The following is a 21,653-nucleotide window of genomic DNA, read 5'->3' as shown; positions in this document are numbered from 1 at the left end:
TTGGGGGACCTAAATACAAGCACCTGAAAAGTTCAGTGACCATATTGTAAACGTACTAACGACAGTGTAACGACGTCAAACGGTTGGTTACATCGGGGACCATATTGCAAACGGACTAAATGTTGGGGACTGTATTGCAAACGAACTAAATGTTAGGGATTTTATTGCAAGTTTTAAAAGTTGGGGGACCTAAATGAAAGCTTAGAAAAGTTCAGTGACCATACTATACTTTACCCATTAAATAATACTTTATAGAGAGGTGTCGCTCGAGGATAAGGGAACATGTTATGTTGTTGAGATTTGAAATCCATACGTCTAATTTAATTAATTTAGTTTTAATTTGATTAGTATTATTATTATTAGGGTAAATTACATCTCACGGAACTCTATTTTTTTCTCTTATTTTACTTATCGTACTTTAAATTTTTCTCTTTTACTCACTGAATTTTACATATTGAATCATTTTGCTCACTTTGTCGTTATCTCACTAACATTGTGATGATGTGTCATTTTTTATTATTATTTAATAAAAAATAATTGAAAAATAAAGAGTAAATTACCTCGCTTATCACTAAACTTTACACTCTCTCCTATTTTGCTCACTATAAAGAAAAACATAAGGTGGTTAGATGCCACCACCGGCCACCGTAGACCATCGTTGATGGTGGGTGTTCAGTCCCAAATTTCATGTGTCATTTCATCTAGACACCTAGAGTCTGAATCCGACTTCCATTTTGTTAGAACTTACTCCGAAGTCCACGTATAGGGGATTGAAAATGAGGAAATCGAAAGGTTTCAGTTGAGATTCACGGATTTTGGGATATTTTCCAATGAAACAACCACTAGATTCAGACTCAGGGGTCGAGACGAATCGACCCATGAATTTTGGGACCGAACGGCCACCATCAATGACATCGACGATAGCCGGAATGAAAAATGACATGGTGGTCGGCAGTGGCAATGGGGGAAGAAGAGGACTCGAAACGACGTCATTTTTGTGTATATTTGAGTTTTTCAAAACGACGTCATTTTTATGCTTGTTCCATGTCATGACACCGTTAAAAAGTTAACTGCAAAGTGAGTAAAATGTTGTAAAGTTCAATGAGCAATATATATATATACATACGCACGATGAGTTAAATTTTGTTAGTCTCAAATTCCATACAAAAATTTAAATTTTATCTGATTTCAATTTAACTCGATATTTGACTAGTTTTTATTTGACTCAAATTTTAGATAAAAACATGTTTGACTCAACTTGATTCAACACAAATATTTTTGAACCACTCTCTCCTAAACTTTACACTCTCTCCTATTTTGCTCACTATAAAGAAAAACATAAGGTGGTTAGATGCCACCACCGGCCACCGTAGACCATCGTTGATGGTGGGTGTTCAGTCCCAAATTTCATGGGTCATTTCATCTAGACACCTAGAGTCTGAATCCGACTTCCATTTTGTTAGAACTTACTCCGAAGTCTACGTATAGGGGATTGAAAATGAGGAAATCGAAAGGTTTCAGTTGAGATTCACGGATTTTGGGATATTTTCCAATGAAACAACCACTAGATTCAGACTCAGGGGTCGAGACGAATCGACCCATGAATTTTGGGACCGAACGGCCACCATCAATGACATCGACGATAGCCGGAATGAAAAATGACATGGTGGTCGGCAGTGGCAATGGGGGAAGAAGAGGACTCGAAACGACGTCATTTTTGTGTATATTTGAGTTTTTCAAAACGACGTCATTTTTATGCTTGTTCCATGTCATGACACCGTTAAAAAGTTAACTGCAAAGTGAGTAAAATGTTGTAAAGTTCAATGAGCAATATATATATATACATACGCACGATGAGTTAAATTTTGTTAGTCTCAAATTCCATACAAAAATTTAAATTTTATCTGATTTCAATTTAACTCGATATTTGACTAGTTTTTATTTGACTCAAATTTTAGATAAAAACATGTTTGACTCAACTTGATTCAACACAAATATTTTTTTTCAATTTATTCGATAATAATTATCTCTAAATATATAAGAGGAACTATACCATTATCTTGAGTTAGATCGATAATTTTTCACCGTAAACTTAACTCCAACTTAATTTTACCCTTCATAAAATTTGATATGAACCCTTAGGGAGAGAAAAATCGATAATATAAAATTAAACTAAAACTAGTTAAATTCGAATAATTATAATATATTAGATGTTACTTAAATGAAATGCTTAATTAAAGTGGTTCGTATAATTTAAGTATTTAAAAGTTAATAATTATAGGGTTAAATATAGAAGGCAGGGCCAGCCGAGCCTATGTATAGCAAGATCAATGAAAGTAATTAGATAAGCCTGCTAGTGCTTTCGGTTTACACCTGAAAATGACTTGAGCAATAAATCCTTCCGAATAGACTTGTAAAATTCATTTACGCCAACTGTTTTTTTTTTATATGGAACAGGTCTCGTTAAAATTCCTTTATAAATTGACTGTCAACACTAAATAAAGACAGCGGGAAGAAAAAAGAGTCAAAATTATTGATATTGATCCAGCTAAAGTACAAGTTCAAAACTATTAGGATTTGCAGGCATCACCAAATGAACGCCCTAAAGACAATGGCCGACTAATATGACCTACTTTTGCTCAATCCTAGAGACATTTGGATCCACAGGTTGGACATGGCTCAGAATCATCTCATGCCTTCCTGCTGAACCCTATCAGCTCAACCTACTAAAAGAGCTCAAAGACCTGAGAATGTGAATGAACACTTCGGAAAACGGTAGCCCTGACTGATTTTCAACAGCTTGAAATCGAAGCAGCAATGGCTGCATGACAATGTCAAAGCATGAAAATGTTCCATTATTGTTGAGTTATTGATTGAAGCTGAAGAAAGAATTATTGGTCTCATGCAAAGAAGTAAAACAGTGGCTGTAGATCATGAACCTCACCTGAAACAGCAATGTGTATAAGAATTATGTATCTGCTGATCATCCCGATATCGTATGTTATCGGAACTTCAGATGTGGGTATGTAAAACAAACTATAAATCTGAAACTTTTTTTAAGTTAAGATTGAATATACCCATGTTGAACTCATACCTAAATCCAACACTAACACCCAAATCCAAGGAACATAAATAAGGTAAATTGGACATAGAGATCTAAGAATTTCTATACAAGTAAATTAAGACTTGAATATGATGGAAATTGATATATAGGGCTTAAATCTTAGACCTCAAATAACATGATTTATATCTCTTATGATTTATATCTCCTTTTGAACATACACCAAAAACATAGCCCAAAGGCACTGAAACATGAAGAGTAAAAATGACACACCACCTAGTGATTGCAATAGGTCCAGAGCACAAAAAATGCGGTATTTGAATAGAGAAGATATCTTATGTTCATCCTAATCATATACTCCCCCTTTTAACCTGATGTTCCCATACTACTCTCTACATTTAGCTTATACCATTTCAGAGGCACGAACAACCAAGCACTTCCATGAAATTCAGCATTCGAGACAAAAATGACGCTGCACACCTGAAAACATGAAGGCTGAGTTGTTGAGGCTTGGTTAGTAGCAAATCCAATACAACAGTGACAATTTAGCTGTAGAAACCTAGGATCGGAAGGTTTTGTCAGGAGATCTTTGGTTAATGCATGGAATACCTCTGCATACAGCAGAAATTCATGCCACGAGATCAACTTCATCACGTTCAGGAGGAACCACATCTAATCTCATCATACTTTTATACTGATCCGGAACAGGTGCACCAGCTTGTACACATAGCTCCACCACAGCAGGGGCTTTACCATAATATCTCTTCAAATCATTACGCAGAGGAGGCCCATTCAAATCACGAACATGCCAGACATAATTGGGACCAACAAGATGATCAATAGTCGCTTCTTGCCATGCATGCAAACCATTTCGAGACTGGTGCTTCGATGCTTTGCACATTCTAACTTTATGTCCCTTAGGACCAACCTGAACCTCGGGACAATACCCGCACGTCCAGACACTGTACTTCTCCATGATCTTCTTCGCACCTCCTATCATTTCAAACCACGAATTCAATGTCATCGTACTCAACTCTATCAGGTTGATATATTCATCATTTAACTCCAAATTTGAGTCCCTCCTCAATACACCAACTTCAGAGTCGTTAACATTCTTTAAAAACAAGTTGCTTTCCATTTCATCTACTCCGACCACCGACTCGAAATCCACGATTCTGCCTTCAATAGAGTATACAGGCTTTGTTCTTCTCTTCGAAGGGTACTTCTCAACATCTACACCAGCTTGTATACAAAGCTCTAGAATTGCAGGGATTCGAGGGACACTATGACTATCATCATGAACAACCCTTGATTTCCCAACACGATCATAGAGATGGAAAGATTTGGGGAAAAATATCACATCACTTCCCCTTCCCTTCCTCCATACATGAGTTGCACTCCTTGAACCGCTTTTTGGACCGGTACAAGTACGGATTTCATGACCCACAGGTCCAATATGAACCTCATAACAAAATCTAACCCCCCCCCCAAAAAAAAACAAAAAAAATCAATCTAAACCCATTTTAATCGAAAAAGATGAGTTTTTTTTCTAGTTACCTGCATCTCTGAATTGGGATGAATTGGACGAGTTTGGACAAGCCGGCGAGGATGAGTTGACGAGCTCGGTAGACTCGGTGAGCGACGTCGACGAGTTCAGGAACCAACAACCCATTGGCTGGCGGATGTTCGAGTAATCGACAGGGTTGGGATTTTCTCAACTCTTTCTCTTGTTTAGCCCTTTCAATCAGTTCTTTCATGGGTGTCGGGTACGGTTTCCTTTGGGACTTGCCTGGCCGTGGCTTGGGCACGTCTGAGTACACAGGATCGCCATTATTGTCGGCGAGTGAAAGGAAATATTGGGTCTTTTCAGATGAGAAGGAAGAGGTTTGATTGAATCGACAATGGAGTTTGTTGAGCCGAGATATTTGTAATAACAAAGTCTTTCTCTGCATTTTCCCAGTGGGTTTGCCCTTTCAGAGTTGCTTATACAGATATTGAAATAATTTCAACAGTACGAGTAAGTTTTACTGTTTGTTTTTTCAGAAAATATAAAAGAGTAAATTACACTGTTCTTCACTAAACTATTATCTTTCTGTTATTTTCCTCACTAAACTTTCCATTTTTCTATTTTGATCACTAAATTTTAAAGATTGAATCATTTTGCTCACTCTGCCATTAACTTTTTAACGGCATTATAATATGGCACATGAATTAAAATGACATCATTTTGAAAAACTCAAATATACTCTAAAAAATATCGTTTTGGTGAGTGAAATATGAGATAGAGTAAAGTTTAATGACTCATGGTGTAATTTATCATGTTTCATTCTCTTCTCCATTTTTTCTCTGTCGGCCACCAAGTCATTTTTATTCTGACCACCGTCGACGGATGTAGATAGTGACTGTAAGATCCCAAATTTTATGAGTTGGTTTGTCTCGACCCCCTAAGTCTGAATCTGATGGTTGTTTCACTAGAAAATGTCCCAAAACCCATGAATTTGGATTGAAACGTTTCGTTGTCCTCACTTTTAATATTAAATTCATGGACTTTAGAGCAACTTCTGATAAAATGGAGGTCGGATTCAAACTCACGAAGTTTAGGCAAAGTAACCCATCCCATTTTGGGACCAAATGACCACCATTTACGACGGTCGACAATGGTAGGCTGTGACATATGTCCACCTTTTGTGTTTATTTTATTTTTAAATTATTTTATATTAAATAGTAATAAAAATACCACATCATCATCTATTAGAGAGAAAACGATGAGTGAGCAAAATGATTCAATTTGTAAAGTTCAGTGAGAAAAATAAAAAATGAAAGTTGGGTGGGAAAAATATGAGAGAGAGTATAGTCCAATAAGGAACGATATAATTTACCCAAAATAAAAAAGTTTTACTATTTGTAATAAGGATTAATATCAAAATAAGTGCTAAAACTATATCGTTTTTCCTGAATAGATACCTAAACTATTTTTTGATTTATCAAGGTGTCTAATGTTACAAAAGTTACCATTTTAGGTTTCCTGACCATCAACAACATTATTTTCCCCGTTAAATGACACGTGTCACAATCTGGTGTTCTAAAATTTATTTTTTAAAATATATTAAATATATTATTATATTTATAAGAAAACATATTTTCTCTTAAATTATAAAATAACCCAAAAATCTCCAAACTCTAACCTTAACCTATCGCCGCAACCTTTTCCAACCACCACCGCCAACTTAATCCCTGTCATCCTCCTAGTCATACGTCGTCGTAGTTGCCGCCGATTAGACACTTATTTAAGTATTAAGCCTTGCCATAACAAAGTCTCTTTTTATTATATGTAATTGAGTCAATAATCAAATCAACAACTAATAGGATTGATTCAAATGGTAAATAATTTGATATTACTTAAACAAAGTTTGAAGTTTTTGTGTAGCCAAAAAAACCTCGCATATAGACTCACCCCTAAAACTAGGTTAATCACGACAAAACCCCATTACCATAAGAGAGAAAAAATAAGCACATCAACATTTTTATTGCTCTGTAGAATGGGTTTGATAAAGTTTCTACTTTAGTTGTTTTCCTTTCATTTTTTATGTTTGGGATTTAGAAACTTTTGATTTTTTAATTTAATTAGTTGAAAACATTTTTTTTTCTTTTTCTAATCACCTGTATGTAAGCAAACACCGATCGAAAACCTAATACATAACCACCACCAAGTGCAATAATCACTTCCGTTTGGTTTGGGAAACATGTCATTATACGCCATCAGCTCAACAATCTCATTCATCGAAACTCCCACGGACTGCCCGCAAATAATAGCATTCCGGAGCATCGGAACTCCAAGTAGTCTGTTTTAGACACGGTACACTGAAGCAACAAGGATAAATGAACAATGAGGCAAAACAAGAACGAAGAAGAATGTATGTCATTACAAAAAATAAACAAGAGGTTCAAAATTCAACCACTTATAAATGTCGTCTCTTTCTTTCTCTTTGAGCAACAACAACCTAGACTGACAGCAGGACTGGTAGGATTCCGAAACCCCCGGGGACAAAAATGAAATCACATTAATTTTGGATACAAAACTGATACAAGAAGAAAGGATCCCTTAAGTCATGCGTACACCCAGAAACTTCCACACATCATGATACAGTTCAATCATACACTACGCAAAATGTGAATCCCCCATTAAATGGGCTATCAATACAAGAAAAAATTCGATAGAACGATAAAATTACCACTTAGTTTCGGTCATGCACAAAACTGCTTCTCTATAGCCAAAAAAGATCATCAAGCCACCCTTGTGTATAGAGCAGGGTAGATAAAGTTTTAGTACTCTGAAAGTTAGAACTGGATAAGCAGACTGCTCAATCAGATTCCTCCGAGGAACCCGAGTCTGCCCCACTGGAAAATTCCTCCCCATTAGCGAAAGTCGAACAACAACTTTGACGGTGTTTCTCCTCGGTGTCACTTGTTCGAGGTCTTCCTGGTCTTGTTCGAATATTACTACCCATAGGAAAGGGCTCCTAAATATGCAAACAAAGTAGGACTTGACTGAATAAACATCATTCTCCATTGCCAATATAATAAAAGGAAATGCTACAGAAGTAAAACTAAATTATAAATTCCAGGACACGACAAAAAAGACACGCATCGAGCTTGTTTATGCTGCCGTATAAAAAGATGACTTTACCTGATCACCAGCATTTGGGCCATCAGTATGAAAGAGAATAGGGCGGCAACATTTATCCTCATTCATCAAGCTTGAATTCTGGAAATGAGCAGTAAGAGCAGCCTTCCCTTGGATCCTAGCATAAGCAAGAGTCGCCACCTTTTCACTGTTGAACTCCCATTTTTTGCCATCAAAAGCCTAAAAAGAAATATTGATTCGACCCGATTAGCTTTAGTCTATGAAAATAATAGTTAAACACATAATTAGACATGCAGATGATAGTATCTGCATAAATAGCAGATAATAGTATAACATAGAATCCATGTATTAAACCTTATGAAAAAGAATTATCTGTTGTGGATCGATCATGTTGATGAATGCATAGCCCACATTGCAATTGTTCTGCAGATAACATTAATAAAATTTAGGGTTAGCAAGACATCAAACTACAAGTACACATCGAATGTCCAAGCAAGAATCAGTTTGTCATGGTTCGAAATCAGTTCGAAAACTTGCCTTGAAGTCAATTGGCAAATAGATAAAATCATAAGTTCCTCGACAGTGCTCGTCGATGACTGCCAGAAGCATCTTTGAAGTGTACCTGCAAAAATCACCATTTGGCTTCTTTTAAGGAGATAATCATATGAAAGAAGGGATGATGTGGAAAAGAAGAAAAGTTACTACAATAAATGACCTTACAGTTACTACAATAAATGACCTTACAATTGGATGCAATCTATAAATCGGAAGAATGAAAACAAGCACAGCACCAAATAAATTATTCAAGTGTACAAATACCTCTAAATTGCTTCAACTATATTACAAGATATGCCAAATTGAATGAATCTGAAACCATCTGTTAATTAGTCTCAAACATATACGACATGCAAAACTGGTGGTTCATCAACAATTACTATTTTGGGAACAATAACGAGATTTTAAAGGCAAAGTACTACTAATCATCATCAGGATGTCTATGGGTTTAAGGTCAATCATCAAGCACTATTATTTGAACATAAAAAGTTTCGACTATAAAAGGATACTATGAAACAAAATCATTTTAACAGGAAAGTGAACTCAGTACACAAGAAACTGAAAATAAAATCAACTGGAATCTGCAAGAGCAGCAGCTCACATACTTGTTGGGTATGTTTTTAATCATAAGTGTCGTTCTGCTGTCATGCCCACGTATTATGCGGTCAATGTCAAGTTCATATTGTTTCTTATCGGCATTACTAGAGTTCAGTTCATTTCTACGCTGTGGGAAGTTTCTAACACGTTCATTAGGAGAATCGAGAGATGTCGGCATTGAAATCATAAGGTTCCTGCCAGAGTAAAGGTGACACATCTGCTGCGGAGAGTGTACCCCGCCATTTTTCATCAAATCCATACCACCAACATGAGAAAAAATGTTGTGGGAAGGAATATTTGCGGGATGTGATGGTGAAGTTCCATGAAAACCCACACTTCCAAGAGATCCTAGGTGAAAACCTAAAGTGTCAGGAGACTCCCCGGCATAAGGATGCCGCCTGTCCCAGGGTGCAGAATTAGGAGGTGCTGAGCCAATATGGTGGTGTATAGGTGATCCTACATTGAACATTACAGGGGGAGCCCTAGGAAAAGCAGGCATGTGGGGAAGGCGACAAGCATGAAGGCCATTGACAAATGATGGTGAATTCGGCCAAACCATGGCACTTGATGGATGCTGCTGGTGTGAGTTGTTGGTCTTCCAAATTTAATTATTTCCGTTAACTCGCAGGCTTCCATTTCCAGATGACCCAAAAACTAGAGAGAATTTATTAGCAACAGAAAGCCAGAGAGAAAGGAAAAATAAGAGAGTTGAAGCCTGGAGCATAAGGAATAATCCAATTCAAGAATAGAAAGTGTAAAATTTACCTGAAACTTCTAACATAATGAATTGTAAACTTTATCAAAAATATTAGCATACTAAATGACGGAAGTTACCCATAGTCCCCCAACAGAAGGCAATAAAAATGCACGAAAACATGCTTCATTGATGTTGATATACAAATCAACTGAACTTACCCCCAGTATTAGGTTCAATCAGGTGTCCATTTGAACTTACTTTGCAAATGTCCCTATTGTCAAGTCCTTCGGCTATCATGGAACCGGCAGTACTAGCCATGTTTGTTATGGTGCTTGGAGAGCTGAGTGCAATACCATTGGTTATGTTGTCATGGTACTCGGGGAAGGAATGAGGATGGAAACTTGGTACTCCTTGGTTAGCATATTTCATTTCATCCGTAGAATGTTTGGGTTCCAGAGGACTTAATTTTTTTGCCTGTAGGTGCCACTCTTGCTGGAGAGGCTAGGTTAATAGGAACAGTTGAACTTTGATGTGGTTCAATAAATGTTTTCACGGGTGACTGGATAACTGAATGTAACACCTGGGAAGATCCATGATCCATGCCACCAGATGCAATTACTCCTGTAGAAAGTCATAAAGAATCGAGATGTATGAAGGAACAGAAACATTTTCTCAGAAAGAGCTTATAATGATCAAACGGCAGAATTTACGGGCAAAGCATACCACTGTGTCCTGATGACAACTTATCAAAAGGGCTTCCACAAAGATTTGGTTCATCTTGCTCCTGGTCAGGCTGCTGAACAAAACTGCAAAAGGAACTACATTTTACTAAACTCATGAAGGCCACAAAGAACACAATAAGAAAATAAGACTTCAATGCAAAAAAGAATGTTCGGGAACCAGAAAACTATTGCATATCATTGACCAATTCCATATTCATGGCAAAGTAAGACAGAAGCAATGAAATGACAGAGTCATCATGTGAAAAGTAATAAAAGATTTCTCAATCATGAAAAGAGAAAATTTCATCTGTCCCACATTCGTTCAAAAGCTAAGATCAAAAACATTTTTTAGAAGTTGAAAACAGCAGCAAAAGTTGATATTACCGCCTAACACAGTCTAGACGGCTTGGTTCAAGTTTGATCTGTTTCTCGGCACTGTTACTACTATTCAGAGCATTAAGAGCAGCTCCTGCAGCTCTAACATCATAAAACTCGATGACTGTGTGATTATGAATGTTTGAAGCATCACAGATCTGCAAGGAAAATTAACATCAATTAAAAAATTATCATCACAAAATTAAGGGAATTAAAAAGCTTAAAGAATAAATATCTTACTTCTTTAATTTCTCCAAAAGCACCAAATATTCGTTGAAGCTCGTCAGCTGAAACAGAGGAATCAAGGTTGAAAACCACTAGCGTCCCTTGATCTACATCTTTTACACATGCAATATCCTGAGTTCATTAAAAAAAACACTAAATATATAACGCAGCAATGTTTCACATGAAGATGCAACAATTAGATAAAACAAAGGTAATAAAAGCAGTGAGGGTAATGACAAAATAGTAAGCATTAACCATCCAGAACAAAATGGTTAAAGCCATACCTTTGGAATTGAATAATGTATATCAAGTTCCCTACGCCTCAATGGCTTATTTTGCAGAGCCCTCATTGCATTTCTGGCTGCCCTTTTATCATAATAAGAGATCATAATAAACCCACGATGCTTGCTGGCAGTATAAAGAGTTTGGATATCTCCATATTGCTGACAGAAGGTAAAAAGTTAGTCAATTTAACTTAGTGGAACATGTAGCAATTCAAAAGGAGTGGATAGAGGAAAATTTTGTAGCACAAAGTCTCAATAAATAGTATAACAATAAATGTAAAGGAAACACAAACCTCAAAAAGAGACTTTAACTCTGAGTCTTCAACATTACTATTAATGTTCCTTACAAAGAGTGTCCTCGAAGGAAGTTCACCATATGGGTGTTCACCAACAATTGGGCCATTGGAACCCACTTGACCGTTGAGTACTCCGATGAGATCTGAATTCCTTGGGCCCATGGATCCATGATCATCCCCTTCTAATTCCATTCCTCCGCCACTGCTGAATGGGTCAAACTCCTCTAACTCATCCCCTTTACTGGCATGTGTATTAAGTCCCAATTCGTCAATCACTCCAGAGAAGAGATCATCTTCATCAGGGAGAAGATTTCCAATAGTCTGTGCCTCAATTTCTTTCATAGATTTGTGAGGTTCCTCTTCATAGTGTAAAGCAGCTTTACTGGCATGCTGACAAGATAGATCATTCCCCAATAATGTCACTGCATAAAGATAAAAGCAAACCAAACCACAGATGAAAATTTATCAATCGTATGGTAATTAGAAAAGCTACGAGTAACCAGGAAAAAATTAAGAAAATAAATGCCGCAAGGTAAAAAATAGATATTAGCTCTACTTTGAATCCATCAGATTGCAAATTGCCCTAATGAGTTAGTTGAACCTCTAGCAGAGAAAATAGGAAGTATGGAAATACATATGTTAACAGATCAACGCAATGGATGATGATCACATGATTTTTATTAAAACAGCTTCATACTGTCTTTTAGAGTTATGTTTATGGTGGAAACAACAGTAATCAATCAAGACATGAAATATAATAGCAATTAAAGCATCTAATACTAGAGAAGCAGGGAAGAAACACTGCATGCATGGAATGCATGTATATACATGTTGAAAACTACCATGCAGTTTGATAGACAGAGACAAAAATACTTACATTTTCTACTAAATATTTCAGACAATGAACTTGAAAACAGACTACTTTCATGCTGGATCACACTGGCATTGCTGTTGTTTCTATTAAAGTTCATGTAGAAAACAAACTGTGTAGAAAATAGACTGTGTAGAAAACAGACTGTAGAAAACAGACAAGTCTGTTATTTTTATTCTTGTATACATTCAGTAGAAAATATTACATATTTATATACAAATTATGCCTCTAAACTAGGAAACTCTAAGAAAGGAAACTAATCCTAGGAGATGTAATCCCTTGAAATAAAGGATTGAAAAACAGAAAATAATTACAGAATCTCTTAACTTAAGGGATTGACAACTCATTTCTATAATTCCTACACTCCCCCTCAAACTGGTGTATATATGTTATATATACTCAGTTTGAATGACATCTCATCAAAAGTCACTCGTGGAAGGGCTTTGGTGAAGATATCTGCCAGCTGTTTCTTCGTCGAAATATACTGCAGTTTTGCAACTCCATTGTTGACCTTCTCGTAAATAAAATGCTTGTCTATCTCAATGTGTTTCGTTCTATCATGTTGCACTGGGTTTTTTGCTATACTCATAGCTGATTGACTGTCACTAAAAATCTCAAAATTCTTCTTGTCATCTAAGTCCAGTTCTGTGAGCAGTCTTTTAATCCACATTCCTTCACATATTCCGAGAGCCATTGCTCTAAAATCTGATTCAGCACTACTTCGAGAGACAACAGCTTATTTCTTACTTCTCCAAGTCACCAAATTACCCCAAACGTAGGTACAATAGCCACTAACTGACCTTCTATCAATTAATTCACCTCTCCAGCTTACATCCGTATAAACCTTCACTATTCTGTCTTGATTTTTTTTTTAAATATAAGTCCAGCTCTTGGGGTAAATTTCAAGAACCTTAAAATTCTGTTAACAGCTTCCAAATGTTCTTCTCGAGGATCACTCATATGTTGGCTGACAATGCTCACTGAGTATGCAATATCAGGCCTGGTCAGTGAAAGGTAAATTAACTTCCCAACTAACCTTTGGTAGGTTTTCTTGTTTACTGGATTTCCAGTCCTTTCCTTGCAAAATTTCAAGGCTGGCTCCATTGGAGCTTCAACTGGTTTGCAGTCGAGCATTCCAGTTTCTGCAAGAAGATCCAAAACTTACTTACGTTGGTTTATGACCAGCCCTTCCTTGGACCTTGCAACTTCCATACCCAGGAAATACCTCATACTCCCTAAATCCTTGGTTTCAAACTCCTTTGCAAGATTTATCTTTAGCTTTTTTATTTCTTCTATATCACTGCCAGTTATAATCATATCATCTACATAGACAATTAGGAGGGTTATCTTACCACTCGGTGTAATTTTTCTGAATAATGTGTGATCCGCTTGGCTTTGTTTGAAACCATTCTGTGTCATAGCCTTAGCAAATCAATCAAACCAAGCCTTGGGAGACTGTTTTAAGCCATATAAGGATTTATTGAGCTTGCACACAGTTTTCTTAGTGACCTTTCCTTCTAATCAGAGGGGGACCTCCATGTATACCTCTTCTTCAAGGTTCCCATTCAGAAAAGCATTCTTTATGTCTAGCTGATGCAATTTCCAGTCCATGTTAACAGCTACTGATAACAATATTCTGATGGTATTCAATTTTGCAACCGGTGCAAAAGTCTCCTGGTAGTCGATGCCATAGGACTGAGAAAAACCTTTAGCAACCAGCCTTGCCTTGTATCTTTCCACACTCCCATCCGAATGATATTTGACTGTGAATATCCACCTGCATCCAACAGCTCTCTTCCCTTTTGGCAAATCTGTCAAACTCCATGTCTTATTCTTTTGCAACGCTTTTATCTCTTCTTCCACAGCCTTTTTCCACTCAGGAGATTGAAATGCTTCTGTCACATTTCTTGGGATTTTCACAGTGTTAATGCTGACAGTGAAGGCCCTGAAATTAGACTGTAATTTCCCATATGCAACATACTTATTTATGGGATGAGCAGTGCATTTTCTTACCCCCTTCCTAATAGCAATAGGAAAGTCATCAATATCAACAGTAGTAGCCTCTTGGTAACCATCATTACCTTCTGTTTCAGCTGCAACAGGATACGAATCTGGTTCTTGGCAAATGTTAGGCTGACTGATTTCTTCAGCAACATCTTTCCTTCTTCTTGAGTAAACACTGAGTTGTTTCGGTTGGGGAGTTATGGTTTCAGGGTCATTGTTAGGTGCATTTTTGGTAGTGGTGGAAGGTGTTTTGCACGGACTAGAGTGTTGAGATAAGGAGGAAGGTAATTCATCAGAGTTATTTAAGTTATTCTCATCACCCTCCCTAGGAACTGAGACAGTGCTAGCCGGCTTTGGAGAGACAGTAATAGGTAAGGAAAGGATAGGCTGTAAAGAAATATCGGTTTGAACAGGCTGAAATTCCTTGTAACTCTCCCCCTGAATTTCTGTTCCTGAAAAATAAGGTTGGTTTTCAAAAAATGTAACATCAAAGGAGACATAGGTCTTTTTTGTGGAATGTGAGTAACACTTGTAACCCTTCTGACTCGAAGAATAGCCCAAGAACACACACTTTATGGACCTAGGATCTAATTTCCTTTGTTGTGGATATGAACAAAGGTTGTACACCCAAACACCCGAGGAGAAAGACTTGAGTTTAAATGTTTAAAATGGGGATACAGCTAAAACAGAACCTTAGTAGGAATTTTGAAATCTAAGGTCTTACTTGGCATTCTATTGATGAGGTAAGTGGCTGTAAGAAGAGATTCCCTCCAAAGATACTTAGGAGCATTAGCAGGAAACATAAGAGACCTAGTAACCTCTAGAAGATGTCTATTTTTCCTTTCTGCTACCCCATTTTGTTGAGGTGTGTTGACACAAGAAGTAAGGTGAACAATGCCTTTTCCTTAAAGAAATACCCAAGGGTTTTATTCAAATACTCACTCCCATTGTCACTCCTTAGAATTTTGATTTTTGTGTCAAATTGGGTTTCAACCTTTTGATAAAAACTTTTAAAGAGAGACTAAACCTCAGATTTTTCTCTCATTAAGAAAACTCATGTTGTCCTAGAGTAATCATCTATAAAAGAAACAAACCACTTATACCCAAAAATACGTTTGACAGGAGAAGGGCCCCAAATGTCACTATGGATGATGAAAAAAGGTGTTGTTGGTTCAAATTTGGCTTGAATATATGGTTTTATGGTGTGTTTGGCCATTTGACAAATTTCAAAGGAAAACAAAGATGGATCTTTATTAATGAATAAGTTCGGTAACATTTTGGAAAGATAGAAAAAATTAGGATGACCTAATCTAGAGTGCCATAACATAATTTTATTGGTATTGAGATCAGAAGATAAAATTGGTTTCCTAAGAGCACTGGATAAGGCATGATTATGAGATGCTTTACCTCCAAGGGTTTACAATCCTTTACCCAGCCTAGCACTGCCAATCACCCTCTTCGAGTCATGTGCCTGAAAAATGCAACCACCAGTACCAAACACAACATTACAACCAAAATCTTTAATTAATTTGTTGACTGACAACAGATTGCATGCAAGTCTAGGAACATAGAGGACATTCTGAAGTAGTAGATTTTTGTTTAATGTAACAGAACCACTCCCTTTGACTGTAGTGAGAGAGCCATCTTCTATTTTGATAGAAGCTGATAAGCTGCTTTCACTATATTCCTCCAAGAGATCAATATTTCCTGTCATATGATCTGATGCACCCGAGTCTATTATCCATTGTACCGAGGAAGCATATGGATTATTTCCATCAGTAGTAGTATAAGTCACATTTGTAGGCTTGGCTGTCATACTGCTCAAAATCTGCTGCAGTTCCTCTATCTGTTTCTTGCTAAAACTGCTTGAGGAATCATCTTGAGAGGCAATATGAGGCTCCTTTTGAAACCTGGACCATGTGGGCTGCCAATCGGCTGGTTTTCCGTGCAGCTTCAAACATTGATCTATCATATGGCCTGGCTTCTTACAATGTTCACACCAAAGGCGATTTTTCCTCTGTTGCTTTGAAAATTTGAAATCTAAAATCTGAAAATCTGAAAATTAGATTGAGAGGGCCTGGTCTGGGAAGTGATTTCGGATGCTGAGGGATCCGGATTAGCCATGAAAAAAATAGAGTTGAATAGGAATTGATTTAAAGAAAAGCGAAAATCGGATTGATCGCTCTAACCTGATACCATGTAGAAAACAGACTGTGTAGAAAACAGACAAGTTTGTTATTTTTATTCTTGTATACATTCAGTAGAACATATTACATATTTATATACAAATTATGCCTCTAAACTAGGAAACTCTAAGAAATGAAACTAATCCTAGGAGATGTAATCCCTTGAAATAAGGGATTGAAAAACAGAAAATAATTACAGAATCTCTTAACTTAAGGGATTGACAACTCATTTCTATAATTCCTACAGTTCACCACTAGTTGCACATGCATATTTGATAATGATTTTGGATGATGATTCACATAATTCCATGAAGGCTCAGATAAGTTGGTAATTCCATTCCAACTGGTGTCAAAATTTCGTTCTTGATCTCTAGCCAGATTAGACAGAGAATATGAACCCTATTGTATGCAAAGACCAGAAGCTTTCTCAAAGACAAGAAGATAAGCATGATCAAACTTTGATGTTTGGATAATAAAATTCTTACTTATCCAAAAAAAAATTTGAACAGAAAATAGCCTGAAATATTTCCACTTTCCATTCAAAAGATCCGAGATTTCTAGGTAATACGTTAATAGCGAGCTACTCCACTTATCTTTATAAGGTATTTTCATTTGTAAGAACAGAAAAACATGAATGATTTCCAAATATTCACATGTGACACCAACAAAAATTCCATAAAGCAAGAAACATATATCTATCAGGACTATGCCAAATAAGGGCACTAAAATAATCCAGGATAATAGTTATCTCATAAGACACTCATTTTCCAAAAAATATCCGTAGACGGATGAAAGGTGACAATAAATTAAGCATTTACAAAAGCTAGGGGAAACCCCACTACAATGGACACCAACAGTTGGCTCTTAATTTTATAAATATGTGTCGATCACTTCTGAAAATAATAGGCCACGGATCAATCTATAATATATCTGCAGCAAGAAACAAAAGCACTCTCAGTCAAAACCAGCATCTACTAATTCGGTACAACCAAATAGAATTTTTCGATATAGATAACAAATTCCCCAATGGCAATTTAATGCTTCAGGCAGATGAGGTGCTTCAGAAGAGCCATCAGTAGACAAGCTTTCATCAAGAATAATTCAAGCAAATTTCTGCATTCTTTTGACAAATGCTTCAAAGAAGATACCCCACATTTCATGATTCAACTTGAATTGTAAATACAATCATAAATATGCTCAACATTCTGATTGATGAACCCAGGGATACTTTTGATACAAAACATAACAGTTGGAACCATGCAGTTCGTAGATCAATCTTTTGGATTATTCACTCAGTCATAAAAGCTAATTGTGGTTCTTAAATAAATTCCATGTGTCATCACTATATTAGGAGCCACAGTTTCTCACAGTAATCAATGGACCAATTGATCTTCATTAAGTTTAATGATGAAAAAAGCTAAGAATTCCCTCTTATGGTCCAATCCTACTCACCAGAAACTGACATCCAGTTTAAATGGTCAATTAAATTTAATTAAACTCATCAATCTAATTTAATTAAACTCATCAATCTTTTGGATTGTTCACTCAATTGTAAAGGTTTAACTATGGTTCTTTACTACACTGCACATGACATCACAAAGTTAGAGGCCACAGTTTCTCACAGTAACCAAGAGACTGATTCGATCTTCACTAATTTTAATGATGGGCAAGCTAAAAGTTCCCTCTCATGGTCTAAATAATATTTAAAATAAAAATATTAAAGCAACAAGAATTTTATTGGGGACTTAAAAGTTTCAAAATAAAAATAGTGATCACAAATAATATTTAAAGGAGAAAATTTGGGAACCCTGCAATTGCCTTAAAATAAGATATATAAAACCCAGAATAACTCAAAATACTGATAAAATCGGGTGTATTATTATGCCAAAGTGTACCTCGGGTGGGAAACAAGCATCTTCCGAAAAGTGGGATGATGCCGATGTATTCTTTTGATCCATGATCTCAAATGGCATTGTTCAGCTTCAACACCAGAAAATCTCAAAAACTAAAAGCTGAAAATTTGTCACTTGAGGCCTCGTTGTAAGGTAATCGGCATATCCTACAGCATTCAACAATCACCGATTCCTAGTCAATAAACTACAAGCCTTGTAACTTATTTTCAGAATATAAGAATAATAACACAAATGTCAGAGAGGATTAGAAATCCAGAAGAGATATCAATAAATTAATGCATTAATTCAAATTTTTAACTGTTTTATGTCTCATCTATCAAATATCATAAAAAGGAGTGAAGATGACACAAAAGCTAGCTACATTCTTCAGAAATTGGCAATTTAAAAATGATTTTTTAAGGGAACGTAACCGGAGTTCTTTTCTTTTTAATAATTCAAATAGGTTGAAACAAGATGTACCATGAAAAGGGAAGGGCAATTTTCTCAATAAATCATCGGTGATCGGTATATTTATCGATCTATGTCAGATTATATTTTTTGATCTAACACCCATAGCAGTAAAGCGCCCCTCCTGAATCGCGTTATACGCTGATTTGGCGTCACGTGGGTATAGCGCGCTTCCTGCCCTGTGATATACGGTGATCTGGCACCACGTGGGTATAGCGCGCCACCTGATCCGCGCTATACATAGGTATCTGACACGTGGGGTATAGCGCGATGCAGGGGGCGCGCTATACCCCTAAATACCCAACCCTACACGTCCTCATCCTCCCTATAAATATCCTCATCGTCAATCACTTTTATCACATCAAATTCTCTCAAATTCTCTAAATTTCTCTCAAATACTCTATCTTTTTAATGTATATTTTATAATATTTTTATTATTATGTATTTACTTTATTTAATATTTTACTAATATAATTCTTTTGCAGATATATAATAGAAGGCAGTCTACTTCGCTCGGATGAAAATCATATATCTCTACACTTTGCTGATACGGTAACATTTTAACGTTTTAATTTAATTTAAATTATTAGTAATATTTAGTTGATTTATTTAATGCATGATTATTAGATTAAGAATTAAATATCTCGACATTTTACTGATACGGTAACATTTTAACGTTTTAATTTAATTTAAATTATTAGTAATAATTAGTTAATTTATTTAATGCATGATTATTAGATTAAGAATTAATTTTTGTAATTATTTATTTTTAGGAGAAGGACCGTGTATTAGATCATTTTATTAGGAATCTTAAGTTAGTGATACCCAACCGTGTCTTGCCGTATTTAGTAGAGGTTGGATTCGGTTACATAGGAAGATATCAGAGTCACTGTAAGATAGAGCCAGACCTAATTTCTGCCTTAGTAGAGCGGTGGAGGCCGGAGACCCACACATTCCATCTTTCGTGCGGAGAGTGCACGATCACGCTTGAGGATGTTTCTATGCACCTGGGGCTTCCGGTGGATGGAGATGTGATATCGGTGATAGCTTCCGGTTCTTGGAGTACTTTGTGTCGGGATAGTCTAGGACGTGTCCTGGAAAATTTTATCGGATGTAGGATACCGTTAAATTGGTTAGATGCCAATTTTCGGGAGTTGAGCGCAGATGCCTCTGAGGATAAAGTTAAGATGTATGCACGGGCATGCATATTGTAGCTGATAGGAGGGTTGCTGATGCCGGACAAATCGCGTAACCTAGTTCACTGCATGTAGTTGCAACATCTTAGCGACTTTTGTCTCGTCGGATCATTCAGTTGGGGCTCAGTAGTTTTGGCTTTGATGTACAGGGAGATGTGTGGAGCCACTGACTACAGACGTAATGCTATCGACGGATGTCTCCTGCTACTGCAGTCTTGGGCATGGTATCGATTGCCCTTTTTATGTCCCGTTGTGAAGAACCCATTCGTATTTCCACTAATTCTGATGTAATTATAAAACTGATTTTGTATATTAATAATTTTATACAGCGTATAACAAAATTTTTTTCCTTGAATAGGTGGTCTACTGATAGGAAAAATCATCAGGAGCTACCTGATGATTTAGAAAAAAATTAGGGTGCTAATCGATCATAAGGCTGGCACACAGGTATGAATTTTAATGTTTAAAAATCGATTTTAGATTATAGTTATATAATTAGATTATTATTTTGATAAAAATTATATATTATTTGTTTTAGTTTGAATGGGTGTCATATTCTACTGATGATGTGAGGGCGGTGATCCCACCTGAGTTGAGGGGTCCATCAGATGTTTGGATGGCGATGGTCCCTCTGATCTGTTATGCGACTGTCGAGTGGCACTCCACTGATCGCGTGCTCTGGCAGTTTGGTTGTTTTCAACCAATTCTGGAAGCACCTCTCAATATGGACGAGTTGCATAGCTTAGATAGACGCGGCAAGACAGATACAGATTGGCTGGTGAGGCATCATGGGTGGGTCGTGTTGTGGGAAGATCGACATTGGCGCCTTCCCCGTAGAGAACCCATTTTTGATGACCTCTTGATGTATACTGAGGATTATTATTAGTGGTTCAACAGTAACGGGAAACCGTTTATACTTCCCGATGATGCACGAGGGCAGACCTTTGTACGACGTCGACAGAGACGTTCACCGACATAGCACCATCATCCCCCGACTCGTGGACGGAGGGTAGGTACTTCCGGTTCATCCTCAGCTGCACCAGCAGGACCTTCCCAGCAGCCACCGCAGCCATATATGATGCCGCCATCGCCTTTCCATTACCAGATGCCGCCGCCTTCACCTGGTTTTATGACCCCACCACCGCCACCGTCATAAATGACCCCTCCTGGAGGCTATTATGGGTCTATGTTTGCATATTCAAATTGGGGTTCATATGCTAGATATTTGGCAGGTTCAGCCTCATCACCCATGGCCGCAGCACAGACACCTCCTGTACAGTTTTCACACTCAGCGATGTCTGGGTTTTCCCAGTTTTCACACTCAGCGATGTCTGGGTTTTCCCAGTTTTCCCAGTTTTCGCAGGCCGGTGGGATAGTCAGTCATACACCTCCAGAGTCATTATTCTATGGAGGTGCTTCATACCTAATGTACCTGCTCAGGACGACGACGACGACGACGACGATGACGATGGTGACGACGACGATGATGATGACAGCGAGGAGTCAGAACCAGTGATACGAAGAAATCCTCCTCGAGACCGACAGCCACCACCCTGCGGAACACATTCGCGACGTAGGC

General features: G+C 37.1%; 1 protein-coding gene and 1 pseudogene across 2 annotated transcripts; both read right to left on the bottom strand.

Moving 5' to 3' along the window:
* Window positions 1-2,613: 2,613 nt before the first annotated feature.
* LOC120174232 (APO protein 3, mitochondrial-like) lies at window positions 2,614-5,031 on the bottom strand. 2 transcript variants are annotated; one of them, XR_005521151.1, is made up of 3 exons: window positions 4,619-5,031; window positions 3,542-4,536; window positions 2,614-2,944 (listed from the first exon to the last, which is right to left on the bottom strand). XR_005521151.1 is itself a non-coding variant. In XM_039181152.1 (2 exons), exons 1-2 carry the CDS (start codon window positions 5,011-5,013, stop codon window positions 3,690-3,692), a joined length of 1,242 nt encoding a protein of 413 aa, XP_039037083.1. In that variant the 5' UTR covers window positions 5,014-5,031; the 3' UTR covers window positions 3,250-3,689. The 2 variants fall into 2 exon arrangements, 1 of the variants encoding a protein (XP_039037083.1); XM_039181152.1 differs by lacking the exon at window positions 2,614-2,944 and having other exon boundaries at window positions 3,250-4,536.
* A 2,325-nt stretch (window positions 5,032-7,356) lies between these two features.
* LOC120174256 lies at window positions 7,357-13,893 on the bottom strand (annotated as a pseudogene).
* Window positions 13,894-21,653: the final 7,760 nt, after the last annotated feature.

Source organism: Hibiscus syriacus, unplaced genomic scaffold, assembly GCF_006381635.1.
Source record: "Hibiscus syriacus cultivar Baekdansim isolate YM2019G1 unplaced genomic scaffold, ASM638163v2 tig00112044_pilon, whole genome shotgun sequence".
NCBI classification, from domain to species: Eukaryota; Viridiplantae; Streptophyta; class Magnoliopsida; order Malvales; family Malvaceae; genus Hibiscus; species Hibiscus syriacus.
This window is presented reverse-complemented; position numbering and strand designations above follow the sequence as displayed.